Source organism: Macrobrachium nipponense, chromosome 11 (assembly GCF_015104395.2).
Source record: "Macrobrachium nipponense isolate FS-2020 chromosome 11, ASM1510439v2, whole genome shotgun sequence".
Classification (NCBI taxonomy): Eukaryota; Metazoa; Arthropoda; class Malacostraca; order Decapoda; family Palaemonidae; genus Macrobrachium; species Macrobrachium nipponense.
Window position 1 is genome coordinate 4,656,539 of NC_061087.1, and position 15,404 is coordinate 4,671,942.

Below are 15,404 nucleotides of genomic sequence, written 5' to 3' on the forward strand. Positions count from 1 at the left end.
ACTAATAATACTGTTGAAAATGGAAAAACAGGGAACAGCGAGAGACTAGGTTCAGAACAATGTCTTCATATGAAGGTTAAACGTTGAGATTGTAACAATGAAGGTTTCATTGCTCGTCGCAAAAACTAAATACAAAATACTTTGTAACTGGTCTGGTTCTTGCAAATGTGAACTACACCACGTACTTAACAGGAGACTGGGCAACTCGCATTAAATTAATGATTATACGTTTTTAAACAACAGAATTTCCATTAACCAAATCTGTACAGTTTGAGTAGACGTTTTAAATACCTAAGGCATCACGCATGTTGTGTGTGTGTTTGTGTGTACAAGCAAGCTGAACATATATACCTTGAAATGTACAGCATCTGTGTCTGGACAGTCAAAGTGTACTTTCGAGCGCACAGAGAAGGATGGAGAGAGAGAGAGAGAGAGAGAGAGAGAGAGATCAGAACACAGTAGGCTCGGTCTAAGGGGAAGTAGGGGAAAGGCCAGGCAATAAGAACTAACCAATTACAGAGGCTTGCTGGACGCTGTGCTCGCGGAGAGGAAACTTATAATGAGCCTCCTCCAGCTCTTTCTTCCCCCCTTCCACATCCCATACCCTCCCTCCCCCTTAAGCCGTTCCTTCTCCAGAACACAATTTCTCTCTCTCTCTCTCTCTCTCTCTCTCTCTCTCAAAAGTAAGGTTAATCAGCGCATCCCTTTTAACCAAAAGCTTTTGAAATGTAAGATAATTGTTAAAAAAAAAAAGGCCAAACAGATGCACAACTAACGCCCATTTTGAGTATTATGAAAACGAACATGACAAAAGAAGTAATGTGAAACTATCTTACGTGTACTATTATTGTTGTAATGTAATTCTTATACCACTTGCAGAAGATACTCTTCATAATTCATTTATCTGGTATAAACGTTTGTTCTTTTAACGATTGAGGTACTCGACTGGTTTGATAATTGGTTCAAGGGAAGAGTAGTACTGTAGTATTCACGTTTGAAACGCACTACCAGAAGTGAAGAAAATAGAAAATATATTTAGTATCGACTTACTTTTTTCTTTACAGTAAACTATTACCTTTTAATTCTAAAATCAGAAGCATCTCTAAAGGGACTAGACAATTGTTTAGTCTCAGCTCTTTGCTTAGAGGAAGGAGGTGGAAGAACTGAGAGAATGGCTCATTGTGAATTGACAGAAGAAAACAGATTGTAAGCCACTCTTCCAATGCATAGCTAACGTAGCCAACAGCTACCTACTGATGATGAGGCCAGCTGTTCATTCAGAATGCATTGTTGTCAATATTTCTTTTTCTTATGGAGAGAGGTGAAGTATATTCATAAATTTCGAAATTAGTCTTGTGCCGTCATGTCATTTCGTAATCCCCTTCAGTATGTTGTTAACGTGGATAGGAACGGCTGCAGTCTTGATTGATAGCGGAAAGTTCAACAGTGAAATAGAGAGCAATTGTAGTTACGCAAATTTTCGAGTCTGTTACCTCAGAAATATAATAATCAAAATGACAGTAACTGATGAAGAACATTTTCAATAACAACAACGTCTCGAAGAATGACAGCAACAGGAAAACTGGGTTCAGTCACAGAAAACAACAACAAATATTAATGACAATAATAAACCAAAGCAACAAAAAGGTCGATCATAACATCATCAAAACACCCTAATGAACTCCAGTTAATGAGGAGTTATGACTGTGAAAACATGGTCACTCCGGCATGAAAGATAAACGCAAAATCATGTGATCCTTTCCTGACCAAGTACAAAATAGCTCAGATATTCCGGTGAAAACTGAGCGTGGCGTTCTCGTTCTCCCCTCGTTACAAAAGCGCCAAACACATCTCTAATCGATCACAAGTTGTAACCATTATCACGGGAGATCAACTTAAATGAAGCGCCACTGCATCGTTTCTATTCATATCCAGCTGCGATGAAAAATGATCTACATAAAAATGCCAACTAATTACCATTTATTTACAGACACACCTAAACTAAAACTGTTATAAAAACAGCAATTAATCACTCATTCGTTCTCTCTTTTTTTTCCCGTGTAATAATACCAGTTAACAATGAGGATATTTTACCAATTACGTGGAACGGACGCATAACATTGATATCATATTGCATCACGATACGAACAGATTACTTTTTCATCCTGAAGCGAAACTTTATTAAACGTTATTTTTGTGTTTCACACAGAAACAACCATTGCCATTAAAATCAAAACACAATCTTCCTTTCAAGTGTTTTTCCTTTACACTTGTGGCAGTAACTACCTCAGAGTTAGCAGATAAAAGATAGCGTAAGCACTGATTGGTAGCTCCATTTTATAAATAGCTAGTAAGTCGTAAGTCCTTATTGAATAACGTTATTTCCTCTCGTTAAAAATGTCAATTACTTTCAGACCGCATTATTACAGTAACATGAACTTCCTCACCGTTCATCTCTAGATGATACGACCCAATTTATTCATTATCCACATGAAAGGCAAATAAATAATGTGTTGGATGATTCCAAGCAAGAGATCTATCTGAATTCTATTTATAAGTGGTTTAGGTGTCAATATTCACTTTTCTGCGAAAATTTCCCAGTTTCTTCTATTTTACATTTATCAGTATTAATTTTCTATGTATAATTACATTTGAAACTTTAAACTTGCTTAGTCTTCTTTACCAGATTTTAATTATTTTTCATTGTATAATTTTCATGATCTAATCCTGCACACAGCTACGTACTTACAGTAGATTTGCCTTTAAGCAAGAATTTTCAATGTTTTGTCTTCATAAGGTGCATTTTCAGTTCTATCTAACAACACCCTGAAACAAGTTCTTTACATTTCTGTTTTCTTTTTCGTAAAGTTTCCTTTCTTAACGTAGTTATAAAAAGTTTTCTTTGTTTAGGAGGTTTTCAGTAATTTTCTTTCTTCGGACAGTTTCCATTAAGCTTTCTTCTCTTTGGACAGTTTCTTATGGATATTCTTCTTTCGGGGTCAATTATTCGCTCTTAAGAAAGCTCTAGTTAAGTCGAGTTACTCTTTCTTAACAATAAAAAGGTGGCTGTTTTTTTAATCCTAACGCATTACCTACCAACTGAGTATTCCTTTTCATTATTTCCTTATCAGTACACAAGTAAGCATCAACATTTTTTCTTCAAGACGAATGGTTAACTTGAAAAAAAAAAAATCGTTTCACATCTTTATACTGTCACCCCTGCAGGTCTTAGTTTTTTTTTATTCACTTGAAATAGATCTATCTTTCATTCGTGTACATAGAACTCTTCGTAATTCACATGTCCGTAAAACTGAAGTAATCCGTATAATTCATTTCACAGATCAGATGAAATCCTCTCATCTTTAATCTTTTTGTTCAGTCGCCTTCATCTCTTCATTAAACTATGGTCAACTTCAATTCATTTCTTCAGTGACAGGAAATTTTATTACTTTCATTTTTCGTGTGAAGGTAAAGTCCCTCAAATTCTTTTCTCCGTTGGAAAAAAAATGATCTAAAGCTAATTTTTAAGTGAATGGAAAGATCGAAAATTCATTTGTCGTTCGAAGGGAAATGTCTAAAAATAACTTGTTAGTTGAAGGGTAAAGATTTAAAGCTAATTTTTTTTATATGAAGGGAAAATGTCTAAAACTAATTTCTCAAATGAAGGGCAAAATATATAAAACTCAGTTTAAAGAGAAAAATCTAAAGCTCAGTTCACAGATGAAGGGAAAACTCATAAAATTATTTTCTAGGGAAAGGGAGCTGTTATTTATTTCTCCAGTTATGTGATAGCCACAAACTATTCACTTTTCCGTTTACTTGATGCAGTCTTCAAGAGATTGCTCCTTTCACAAGAAATCATCCATAACCCTTATGCCCCATTCACAAGAAGTCATCTGTAATTCATATCTTGGATTACATATCATCGATGATCTATTTATGTTAACGGCCACGTGAAATCATCAAAGACTCGTTTTTTCATTCAGTTCATATTTGGATCTATTTATTTCTCAGTCCACAAAAATTGATCGTTCTCTTCATTTCTTCAGTTGAAGCCTAATATGAAGTCTTCTACATTTCTTATATTAAGTTATAAAATTCAGTGGTTATTTGACTATGATAATGACATGTGTGTTTTATTTTTGAACAGGAATAAAAAAGCATCTTATTACTTATTAAGTATTCCTAACAAGCTCTGGAAGTCTCAATTTACTTGTTAATTCCCCAATCATTCTATAAATTACAAAGCTTTCATCAAATGAAATACAGAGTTGATGAAAAAAATTACAGTGCCAGGCGTTAAAAAAAGTGTTTTGGTAATATTGAATGACTGACGTTGAAATAACATTTAAAAATGAAAGGGTATCCATAACAGACGGGTCTTTCTTATCCTGAGGGATCAAAACTCCTTTTTCCCTATTTTTTTTTTTTTCTGAAGTCCTGAGATGCAAAAGGACATAAGGTTGTCCATCCCATCAGCCTCTGCTTTAAAAACATTGATCCAAAAAGTTGCCAAAGACTCCATTTGAACTGCTGGTGTGCCTCTCCTCAAGCGTAAGCTGAAACAAAGCAACGCCAGCGAGACAGTTGACTAACAATGAGCGATGATAATGATAACAGATAATAAGCCTAATTAGGGAGACCGAATATTACGAGGGCGTGGTTGGAGAAATTACAGCCACGCTCGTAATTCACGGGCGTGCGGGCGTGAATACTAACAACCGTCTGCCCCCTTAAACGTCAAGGGGGTATATGAGGACGATGCAAAACAGAAGATAATAGTGGATGTGTGCGCGACGTTTTCAGGAGAGGAAGAAATAGAAACAAAGGAGAGTTGCTGACATGGCACTGAAGTCGAGAAGAGGATGAAATGTGTATGTATATATATATATATATATATATATATATATATATATATATATATATATATATATATATATATATATATATATATATAGAGAGAGAGAGAGAGAGAGAGAGAGAGAGAGAGAGAGAGAGAGAGAGAGAGAATTTTCTTGTATGTAAACTTTCTAAAGGAAAAAAAAAGTAATAACATGAACCGAGAAAATAAGGTCTGAAAAAAAATCAAAGTTAAAGAAAAGTTATATTTATTGAAGTAAAAAAAAAAAAAAGATAAACAAAAACTGTGGAGACAGGTTACTATAATACATGTGGCTCTTTGAGATACGTTAATGATGCATTGGCAAGTTATTCTGAGTTAATGCTTTCGTGTTGTAATTTAGATGTACTGCATCATACGAGGAACCTATGATTTTGAACGATCGCCCCGTTCTGAAAATTATGAAATTTCGCCTTTGCCTTATATATATATTATATATATATATATATGTATATATATATATATATATATATATATATATATATAGATATATATTATATATTTCAACTGCAGAGAAAATATTAATATGGCTAATGCCTAAATTAAAATACCGAGTAACGTCGCCATTAAGTTACGCAGTCAAATTCCGCTTCGAGTCGTTATGTAGCCCAGAAGTTTTCCTTTGTCCTTTTCTCATTATATATGAGAAGTTGGGTTCCACTGCAGTAAGTCCATTCGTTAGGACTGGATTTAATGACTGACTGATTAATCACCATGTACCCTAGCTTCGCCACTTAATCAAGAACGAAATAAACACGAAATTATTTTTCCCTCCTAATCGAAGCGGTTTCTTCCTTCTCTCGTCTTCGGGAAAGAGTCCCGTCTTCGATTAAAGTTGTGCGTAGCCAATTTTCTTGCGATAAGTGAGGGCTTCTAAAAATACGTTCTAGTTTTGTCATGGGAATAAATTTTGTATCATATATTGGGAAAGAATGCTTTTTATATTCGTTTGAGGGAAACAACAGCTTCGACTGCTGTTAAATGAAAATATTCAATGTTCTGGAGGGTAACAGATAAAATATCCCGTTTTGGTTATCTGTAAGAGAAAACTATTGAGATGCTTTATGTCTGTTCCGCACTTTTTCTCTCCGCTTTCATATCTTAAAAACTGCTGAAGCTAGAGGCCTGCAATCATCAAAACTGCCAAATTGCAGCCCTCTAGCCTCAATAGTTTTAATTTTATTTAAGGTTAAAATTAGTTTGATAACACTGAAGGACAGGCCACCACCGGGCCGTCGCTGAATGTTTTATGGGCCGCAGCTCTCATACAGTATTACACCGAGACCGCTGATAGATAGGTCTATTTTCGGTGGCCTTGATTACACGCTGTACAGAAAAACTCGATTGTCGTCGCGTTTTCAACTTGTTTATTATGGATATGCAGTAGATGTTCAAATTTCGTGGTAGAGGTGTGGTGGTAACGTCTCACTAACATTGAACATTCGGACAAAAGTTAAGTATATCATAGTTTTACCAGACCACTGAGCTGATTATCAGCTCTCCAAGGGCTGGCCCAAAGGACTACATATTTTTACGTGGCTAAGACCCAATTGGTTACTTAGCAACGGGACCTACAGCTTATTGTGGGAACCGAACAACATCGAGAAATGAATTTCTATCACCAGAAATAAATTCCTCTGATTCTTTGTTGGAACAGGATCACAAGGAAGATATTTCTAATGAATTCGAAAGAAATGAAAATGATAAATTTTAGAAAGAAACATAAAAAGTAAGAGCTGGGAAACAAAGCAGCATGCATGTATTAGCTGTAGCAAAAGATTGGAATAAAAAAAACATGTCGGTTATGCAAGAGATAATTATGGGGCTAAATGGGCATCCGCTGTTGTGAAAGATGCTTGATAAGAGAGAGAGAGAGAGAGAGAGAGAGAGAGTTTGTATACTGTAATTAAGGTTTATGACTGCTGAACACTGGTAAGAGGGGAGTAGGACGGATGTCAACTAATCCCAATCTTGTTTCCCCCTCAGCGACGCCGTCTAAAAGCTTTTTAAAGTTATCAAAATGTGAATTTGGGGTATTACTGTGAAGCAGTAATTCACTTCATAGCCTCCGCCATCCAACACACCCACAAAGTTTTGAATTTTTCAAATGCGCATTTCCCAGTAAGTGCATGAACAGGGAAAGTACCCAATATCAAGAATTTCCTATACAAACGAACGACACTGGCTTATGAGGATGGGAAGGGGTGGGGGGTGGGGGTTAACTTAAATAAATTAATTAACATCGATAATTATTGACGCACAAGAAAAAATATATAAGAAAATTTTTGAAAATATATGAGTAATATAACCGGGATAAAATGAAATTTGTTTCTTACATTCTGTTAATGGGTATCAGATCCTAGTATCAAATGATCGGGACACCGTCTTCTCTCTCTCTCTCTCTCTCTCTCTCTCTCTCTCTCTCTCTCTCTCTCTCTCTCTCTCTCCACTCGAGCGTTCTCTGCATTAATCCCTCTCCTCACCAATTATCCCATCCCTTCCTCTCCAAACTCAACGAAGATAATCCTGAGTCTGCCGTGTTTACTCACCTCTTCTACAGGAGATTGCATTCTCTCCCTAACGCACTCTCACTCTCTCACTTTACCTGTCTATCCGTCTAATTTCATTATTCTTCAGTTATCTGTCTATCGGAATATCGTCTCATTTAGCTATGCACTTTTAATGTACAAATGTTCAACTCGTCCTTTTTATTTTTTTTATCAACCACCTACGCCTTTATGTTCACCTGTCAATCTTCACCATTTGTCCTTTACTGCTCTCTCTCTCTCTCTCTCTCTCTCTCTCTCTCTCTCTCTCTCTCTCTCTCATAATTTGTTAACATCTTGTTGTTCTCCATTTTTCTCTGTTTCCCCGGTATTTCCAACAAGCTTTCCCTTCCTTTCAAGTGTTTTCCCTCTCCTGTCATTTTTCTTTTCTTCTCTGGCGAACGGACGTAGTTAATATTTTGTTTAATCTTGCAGGTATATTGCTTCCCCCAGGTTGCAATCTAATACCTTATAGCTCTATTGGACTTCGCATGATTTGGGGTCCCTGTCCGACTTTCCTCGCCCTGCCTTGCCTTGGCTCACCCTCCTCTTCTCCCCCCCCCCCCCCTCCCTTCATCCCCTTCCCGGCCTGCTCAAGTCTCTCTCTCCTCCACGCGTGGACGAAAGGGGGTTGCTCCCTCTGGATAAGAAATATCTAGTTTAGATTAGAATGGATTAGAAAAATTAGGTTTCGTGAAATAGGATTTCGGTGAAATGCGTTACGGAAAATAAGATTACAGTGTATATGTATATGTTATATATATATATATATATATATATATATATAAAATATATTATATATATTATATATCTATATATATATTATATAATATATATATATACATATATTTATGTATATATATGATATATATTATATACATATAATAAAAGGAGCCCATAAACACACCAAATTATAAATAGTAATACAATATTTCAGAGACTGCTGTCTCTCTCTTCTGAAGAGAAAGACAGCAGTCTCTTAAATATTAGTACTTACTTTCTATATGCTGGAGTTTTTATGGGCTCCTTTTATAAGATGGAATTTGTTGTAACAGAACATTTTTAGCAGTCACACACACACACACACATATACATATATATATCTATATTATATATATATATATATATTATATATATATATATATATATATATATATATATTGTTTCCTCTTTTATTAACTAACTATTGTAGGCATCTATATGCAGCCCAAAAATAAACTTGCTCTTACGTCTGTGAAAAGAAATACGTTGACTTCAATATTTAAATGGCAGACCGATTTATTAAAATGATTTAGCAGCCAGTTCCCATTCATTGTTATATTTAAAAATGTAGTAACCATTCACTGTCATAATCCGAACCATGTTTTAAGCCAACGTAATTTGTCACCCTGAAAAATCTTGCGTTGATTGCTGCACTTAAATCTTGTTTACACTCTTATATTTGCCCCATTGCACTGGTGCCAAAGCGGAAATACAATACTACAGTAATGAAAGTGGGAAAGATTTCGATTATTAATAGAGTAATCATCACAAAACTGCTTTACTGATTAAGCCGATGTTCAAGTAATGGAAGGGGGGGGGGGGGAGTCCGAAAATGCTATCTACAATTTTCCCGTTATATCTATTATTTCTTTATTTGTCTTTGTAAAGTAGAAACAAAATAATTAATAAAAGGAGTTGGTGAAAGGAGGCATGGGCTCTCCTCCTCCTCCTCCTCCTCCTCCTCGTATTGTATCTTTCCCCCTACACTTCTCTTTCAACAAGGGTCCTAATTAAAAACTTTCCCCTGACCTTAGGGGCCAATTCTCCTTCACTCGAGAAATACCTCACCTAAGGAGAATGCTACCACTCGTGAAATACAACTTCTGTAACGATGAGATAACTAGTACTTCAAACAGCTCTACGGGCCTACTTGCTTCCCTCCGACGTCTTCCTAACCTCCAACTCCGGTTTACTTCCTACATGATATCTTTTTCCATCGTCATTGCTTCCTTGCAAGTCTTCCTTTCTCAAAGTTACCATCTCGACCATCTGGTCCGGTTTCTCACCCACCACTAGCTATGGTGCTCAAGTAATTAGTTCACATTTTTCTTCAAAGGAAAACAAGGCACATAAATGCTTGTTATTGTAGCTCTTCACAGATATGTTTTAAGTAATATAAATTTAGCACCGCAGCAATTCTACATCTGAGGCTACTATTACATTCTTTTAAACATGTAATGGTAACAAAATATTTCTAAAATCATCACAAGGTTTTCGAATCCTATCGGATTGGCGTTTTTGTTTTAATAATACAACGAAATAGGAGATGCGAAGAAAACAGCTACATGTAGTTGCCTGATAAATTTCCAGAAGTATTGAAAAAACAAACTCCGTTCAGGATTAAACAGCATACACAATTATCCGTCTCAGAAATCCGTTTGGTATCTGGCCTAAATTCAATATTCATACTAAAATGGTAACTGCCTACATATAAAAATTGACAGAAACATCGCTTTTTATCACTGTTCATTATCACGGTAATGTAATATGACTATCCTTAGATAATCAAATTTGCATTTTACTACCGGCAATCTTGTATTCGCACTCTAAATCATATTGTCCGTTCCATTAAATCGAGATTATTTCTTGCGAGAGAGCTTCAAGTTGATTCTCTCCTTCCCTATAAGAGGCTTTCCAACTTCTGGTTTGAATATTAACTTGGGATAGAGCGAGAAAGACTATGATTTAATGAGGACTGCATCAACTAACAAATAGTATGCCCTTAGTATCCTTATTTGCTAATGTACACAATCAGTTTTCCTGCTGGCAAGTCTAGTATACCGGTTAGAATCCCTCCCTTCATAGCCTCGAGCGTGAAATCTTTGGTTAGGCAATACAACGGTAGGAGCGATGGTCCGACTTACCTGAGATAGTCTCGTTTGCAAAGAAGTAAATTAGCTTTTTTGTAGAGCGTGGAACCCACTTCGCCGAGGCGGCAGTCGCAGCAGCCGCACTTGAGGCAGTCCTCGTGCCAGTAGAGGTCTACTGCCTTCAGGAGGTACCGGTCGTTGATTCTCTTACCGCAGCCGCCGCACTCATGGATCCCCGCCGTCTTACCCACTTCTACGGCCGCCATCCTCATCCTCCAGACACCTGCAACCAAACAGAAATCATCAGCGGCGGTCAAGGGAGAGAGAGAGAGAGAGAAAAAAAAAATTGATTATGTAATAGTGCTATATTTCCATCAGCATACCTGTCAACTAAATTGTAGGACTTTGTGTTCTTTCATTTCCTCTTCATTTATAGCTAAGACCACTTTTATACGAATATATATATATATATATATATATATATATATATATATATATATATATATATATATATATATATATATATATACTACGGGAACATAAGCTTTGGAAGAGTGGCACTCTCTGTACCTGGCCCTGTTTTATCTTAAACTGGTTTTACTTTAGCATTCATTTTTCTTTACATCATAACATTCAGTTCCAAACTTCGTTAAGGAAAGGAAGAGAGAGAGAGAGAGAGAGAGAGAGAGAGAGGAGAGAGAGAGGAGAGAGCAGAGAGAAGAGAGCAGAGAGAGAGACTCTTTACAATGAAACCTACTAATTACTTCCACATCTGATGTATCCAATAGTTCCATCTAGACATTTTCTGAAGATTCATTTTCCAGACAGATTCCATGGTTTCCAAAACACAGACCACGTTCCAGGGTCTGGGTGCTGCCACCCTATCCCCCTCCCCCCTCCTACCGACTCCAGCTATCCACAGGAATATCCGAACACCGCCCGACCTCTTCTGATTGATCCAAACTCTGCTAATTATGTCTGAACCGCATCGGTTTAAAAACTTCCCTGGACTCCTTCCCTACTGCCCCGTCACCGTCTTCTCCTCCTCCCCCTCCCCCTACCCCTCCCTTCACACGAACACAACATCCCGCGCCCCTTCCCTCGGTTTCCCAAAACAAGAAGAAGAAAATTAGGCGCGCAAAATCCATCTCTCATCGTAATCATAATAATAATAAAAAAAGATATAAAGAGAAAAATCATCCGAGAAAGAAGAAACGAGTCGCCAATTAGTTCTTTGTGGCCAGGGAACCAGCGTCTGTAATGCCAATCACTACCTGTAATAATGTGTGGTTCCTCCTTGGCTACCGGTAACAATGGCCCACCGAATGGTTAATATCGGCTGGCTTTCATCACTAGACAAAGCAACTAGGGAACTTTATATTTACTTGGGAGGGATTCCTTTTTTTCCAGGGGGCAGGCAGGGGGAAGGTTGGGGAGTAGCATTATTAAAGATGTCTCTTACTGAGGGGCGCAGCGCCGCTTGCGGAATTTGCCCGGACGTTGGGCGATGTTGATAATGAACGAGCTACGATAGGGGTGCGGGGAGAGAGGGAGCGGGGGAAATGACGCAGCTCCAACTTCTAAAATGAACTGGTGTTTACACACGCAGTGCACAGAACATGCATATGGATGCTGTGACCGCACTAGGATCACGGTATGAGCTACTCCAGCCTTCTTCCTTATATACAACGAACATTCTCTCTCTCTCTCTCCTCTCTCTATATACAACGAACATTCTCTCTCTCTCTCTCTCTCTCTCTCTCTCTCTCTCTCTCTCTCCAAGATGTTTTAGTACATATGAACCTTATGATTCCATGAGCATACCTACAAAACCTCTTTGAAAAGACCTACTTAATCCTGAGAGACCTTACCTTACCTTACCTTACAGACCTTACAGTTCGTTCGGGTTGCCCCAGGTCCCTCAGAGAGAGAGAGAGAGAGAGAGAGAGAGAGAGAGAGAGAGGCGGGGGGGATTGCTGCCCACGCGGCATCAGTGTGATTTATCCTCCACTAGATAAGCTGAATGCTAGAACAGTAAATATGCAAGCCTATATATATATATATATATATATATATATATATATATATATATATATATATATATATACATATATATATATATATATATATATATCTATATATATATATATATATATATATATATGTATATATATATATATCTATTATATATATATATATATATATATATATATATATATATATATGCAATGGGTATCCTAAATTTACTTTTTATACCTAACAACGGTAGCCTATTGATAATGAACTCCACCCTCAGACTAGCTGCGTCCAGCCCCAGTTCTAGACTCGCCATTGACCCTTTATATAAGTAAGGAGACTGAAGGTACCTGATCCGAGCTTCAGGTACGGAATAACAACATCCTTATCGTCAGGCATTTGGATGCCCTAGCATAATTAAATGTAATATAACTTGTAGAGTAAAATCAGCGCAAACAAAATCCTTCATATGTGGGTATGGTATGTGAATAAATCAAAACTCGCGGCCAATATAATGGCAGCGAAACCCGGGATCTCCTTCAGAAACGCGAATCGACTTTAATCATATTAAAAATCCTTCGGCCGAAATCAAATCAATGCTCAGTGAACGACAGGCCGCTAACACCTCGGCCGACGCGCAAAGGAAAAAGGCCCTCAGCGTCCTTCCTGCACAAGGCTTAGTATTGACTCCCCGCCTTCTGCAAGGGATAGAGCAATTTCGCTCCGCGGGTGGCAAAGTCCCCATTAAGTTACACCGTCCCGTCAAGGGCAAAGCTATGCATTAGTTGATTACTTTATTACCTTAGTTATCGGGCGAGTACAACCTCAAATTAAACTTTAAATTAAGAAAACGAGAGAATTAAAAAAAAGAAAGAAAAAAAAAACAGCTGCTATCGTATTGCCATTCTTCGCAAATATTCTTTCTTTTGGGGTAAATGGTATTTTATGATTTATATTGCGTCCTAGTAGAATCCTTTGTTGGGAATTCTGCAGATTATTTTGCTTTTGTATTACTTTCAAAATATATCGTACTGTTCCACTTCTTTTCAATTTAGTCCTATATCTGTTTGGGAATTCTTCGGGCATCATTGCAGTCGTCAGGTTATCCAGTTTTCACTGTGCCATGTATATAAGATGTTACTAAATTTTAAGGGGACGAAAGACTATAAATGTGGCTCTTGCATAAGTGTTCTCTCTCTCTCTCTCTCTCTCTCTCTCTCTCTCTCTCTCTCTCTCTCTCTCTTCCGCCTTACCACTTCATTTACATATTTTCTCGGCACAAGACCGCTGAGTAATATTCACTTGATAACATTAATAGAGGAGACATACATCCTGAAGGTGTGGATTGAGATGAAACTCGCAAAGGTGTTTAAACAGAAAAAATAGCCAATCGCAACCTTTTGCGATGCAAGTACATGGACAGAAAATTAAAACTGAAAAAAAAAAAACTAAATATCCAGAAGGAATAATTGACATGTAGAGATAAAGCCAACTATTTATACAACTGAACCCCAAGTATGCAAGCCATACTATGAAAGGAAGTGAATGTGGGTGTGCTATTAAATGACTTCACCCCGAATAGTCTAATATAGTGTAGTTTATACGCAATTTATATTATATATATATATATATATATATATATATATATATATATATATATATATATATATATATATATATATATATATAGTAAGATATCGATATAGAAAGGTAATAAATAGCAAACGAAAAACATTCAAAATTCAAGACACGAGAGTCAAATTGGATGATTTTAAAAACTATTTATAATTGCATATAAAAATCTGGCAATCTTTCCTGAATATCTTAGAAGGGGGCTAATATACCCATCTAACCGAATTATATAGTGCATAAATCTGGGTGTGCTATAATGCTGGAATGAAGGGTAATCATCACTCATTTCTGTATGTTTGTCCATTTAAATTTCGAGAGGGAAAACGCTAATTAAAACGTGTAGTAAAAAAAATTTTTCTCTCTCTCTCTCTCTCTCTCTCTCTCTCTCTCTCTCTCTCTCTCTCTCTCTCTCTCTCTCTTTGTGGGTTAGCATTTATCATATACCATTTTATTAGCATGGCGTGAAACTTAATATGAATGCATTAAATACCTTAATATTGTGGATTTTTATTGTAAAGAAAATTCCAATATTGTTCGTAGCGATTTCTTATTTGATTCATTTTTGAGAAAATACAAATTTTTCATTAGGATAATTATTGTGAATTTCAGTAATTAACAAACGATAAAATTAAATTATCTTTTTAATTTACCTCGGTTTAGAGAAGAATTTAATCAGTGTTGTTTAGCAGAGTGACGACAATTATAGTCGGAGTGCCAGCGGTAACTTCTTTCCAGAGATGTATGATCTCGTGATCCCCGTACGGTGTATTCACATACAGGCGCACAAACACGCCGAATGGCCTCATATCAAGCACAAACGTCAATAAACAATACTTCGTGGATGTGTTTCCAAATGTTTCCGTAATGTAACATACATTTCGCAGTTGCCTGGTACATCCACCAAAGGGGATTTTAAACCAATAAGTGCCGCTGGTGTTACAAGTGAAAGATAAAATGTTGCGTTGTTTGCACAATGAATGCAATGAAGGCAGGAAACCATTTTCATGTAGCTATTCCCCTTTGATTTTTTGGTTTGATTTGCTAGACAGAACTCTCTCTCTCTCTCTCTCTCTCTCTCTCTCTCTCTCTCTCTCTCTCTCTCTCTCTCTCTTTCAGCGCACTTGTCTTCTTTTGATTATTAATAAAGGACACAAGTACAGTTCTCTGGCATGGAAGTCAAACCAATATGGCTTCTATGCCTCCGGTACATTAAGGTGGTTCTTCTTCATAGACCTCCAAGAATGTTGGATCAAAGAGGTAAGCTTGTATTGTGTAAGACACCAACAGGCATTACCCTAATGAAACACTGGACGGACACAAGCGCATGCGCGCTCTCTCGCGCACGCACTCATGCGCCCACAGTACTTTCAACTCCTTGTATATACACACATAAATATGAACTCTGTAAACACACATTTAAATCTACATACGCACATATATGAACAGTATATACATTAA

General features: G+C 36.9%; 1 protein-coding gene across 6 annotated transcripts in view; it reads right to left on the reverse strand.

Annotated features, from left to right (window-relative positions):
- Positions 1 to 15,404, reverse strand: part of LOC135217573 (LIM/homeobox protein Lhx9-like) — a 312,394-nt gene that overhangs the window by 77,676 nt on the left and 219,314 nt on the right. For all 6 annotated transcript variants that reach the window (XM_064253909.1, XM_064253840.1, XM_064253785.1 and 3 more), the window contains one exon: positions 10,353 to 10,581. In XM_064253909.1, coding sequence (XP_064109979.1) covers positions 10,353 to 10,570 — 218 coding nt within the window. In that variant the 5' untranslated portion in view covers positions 10,571 to 10,581. The remainder of the gene's footprint in view (positions 1 to 10,352; positions 10,582 to 15,404) is intronic.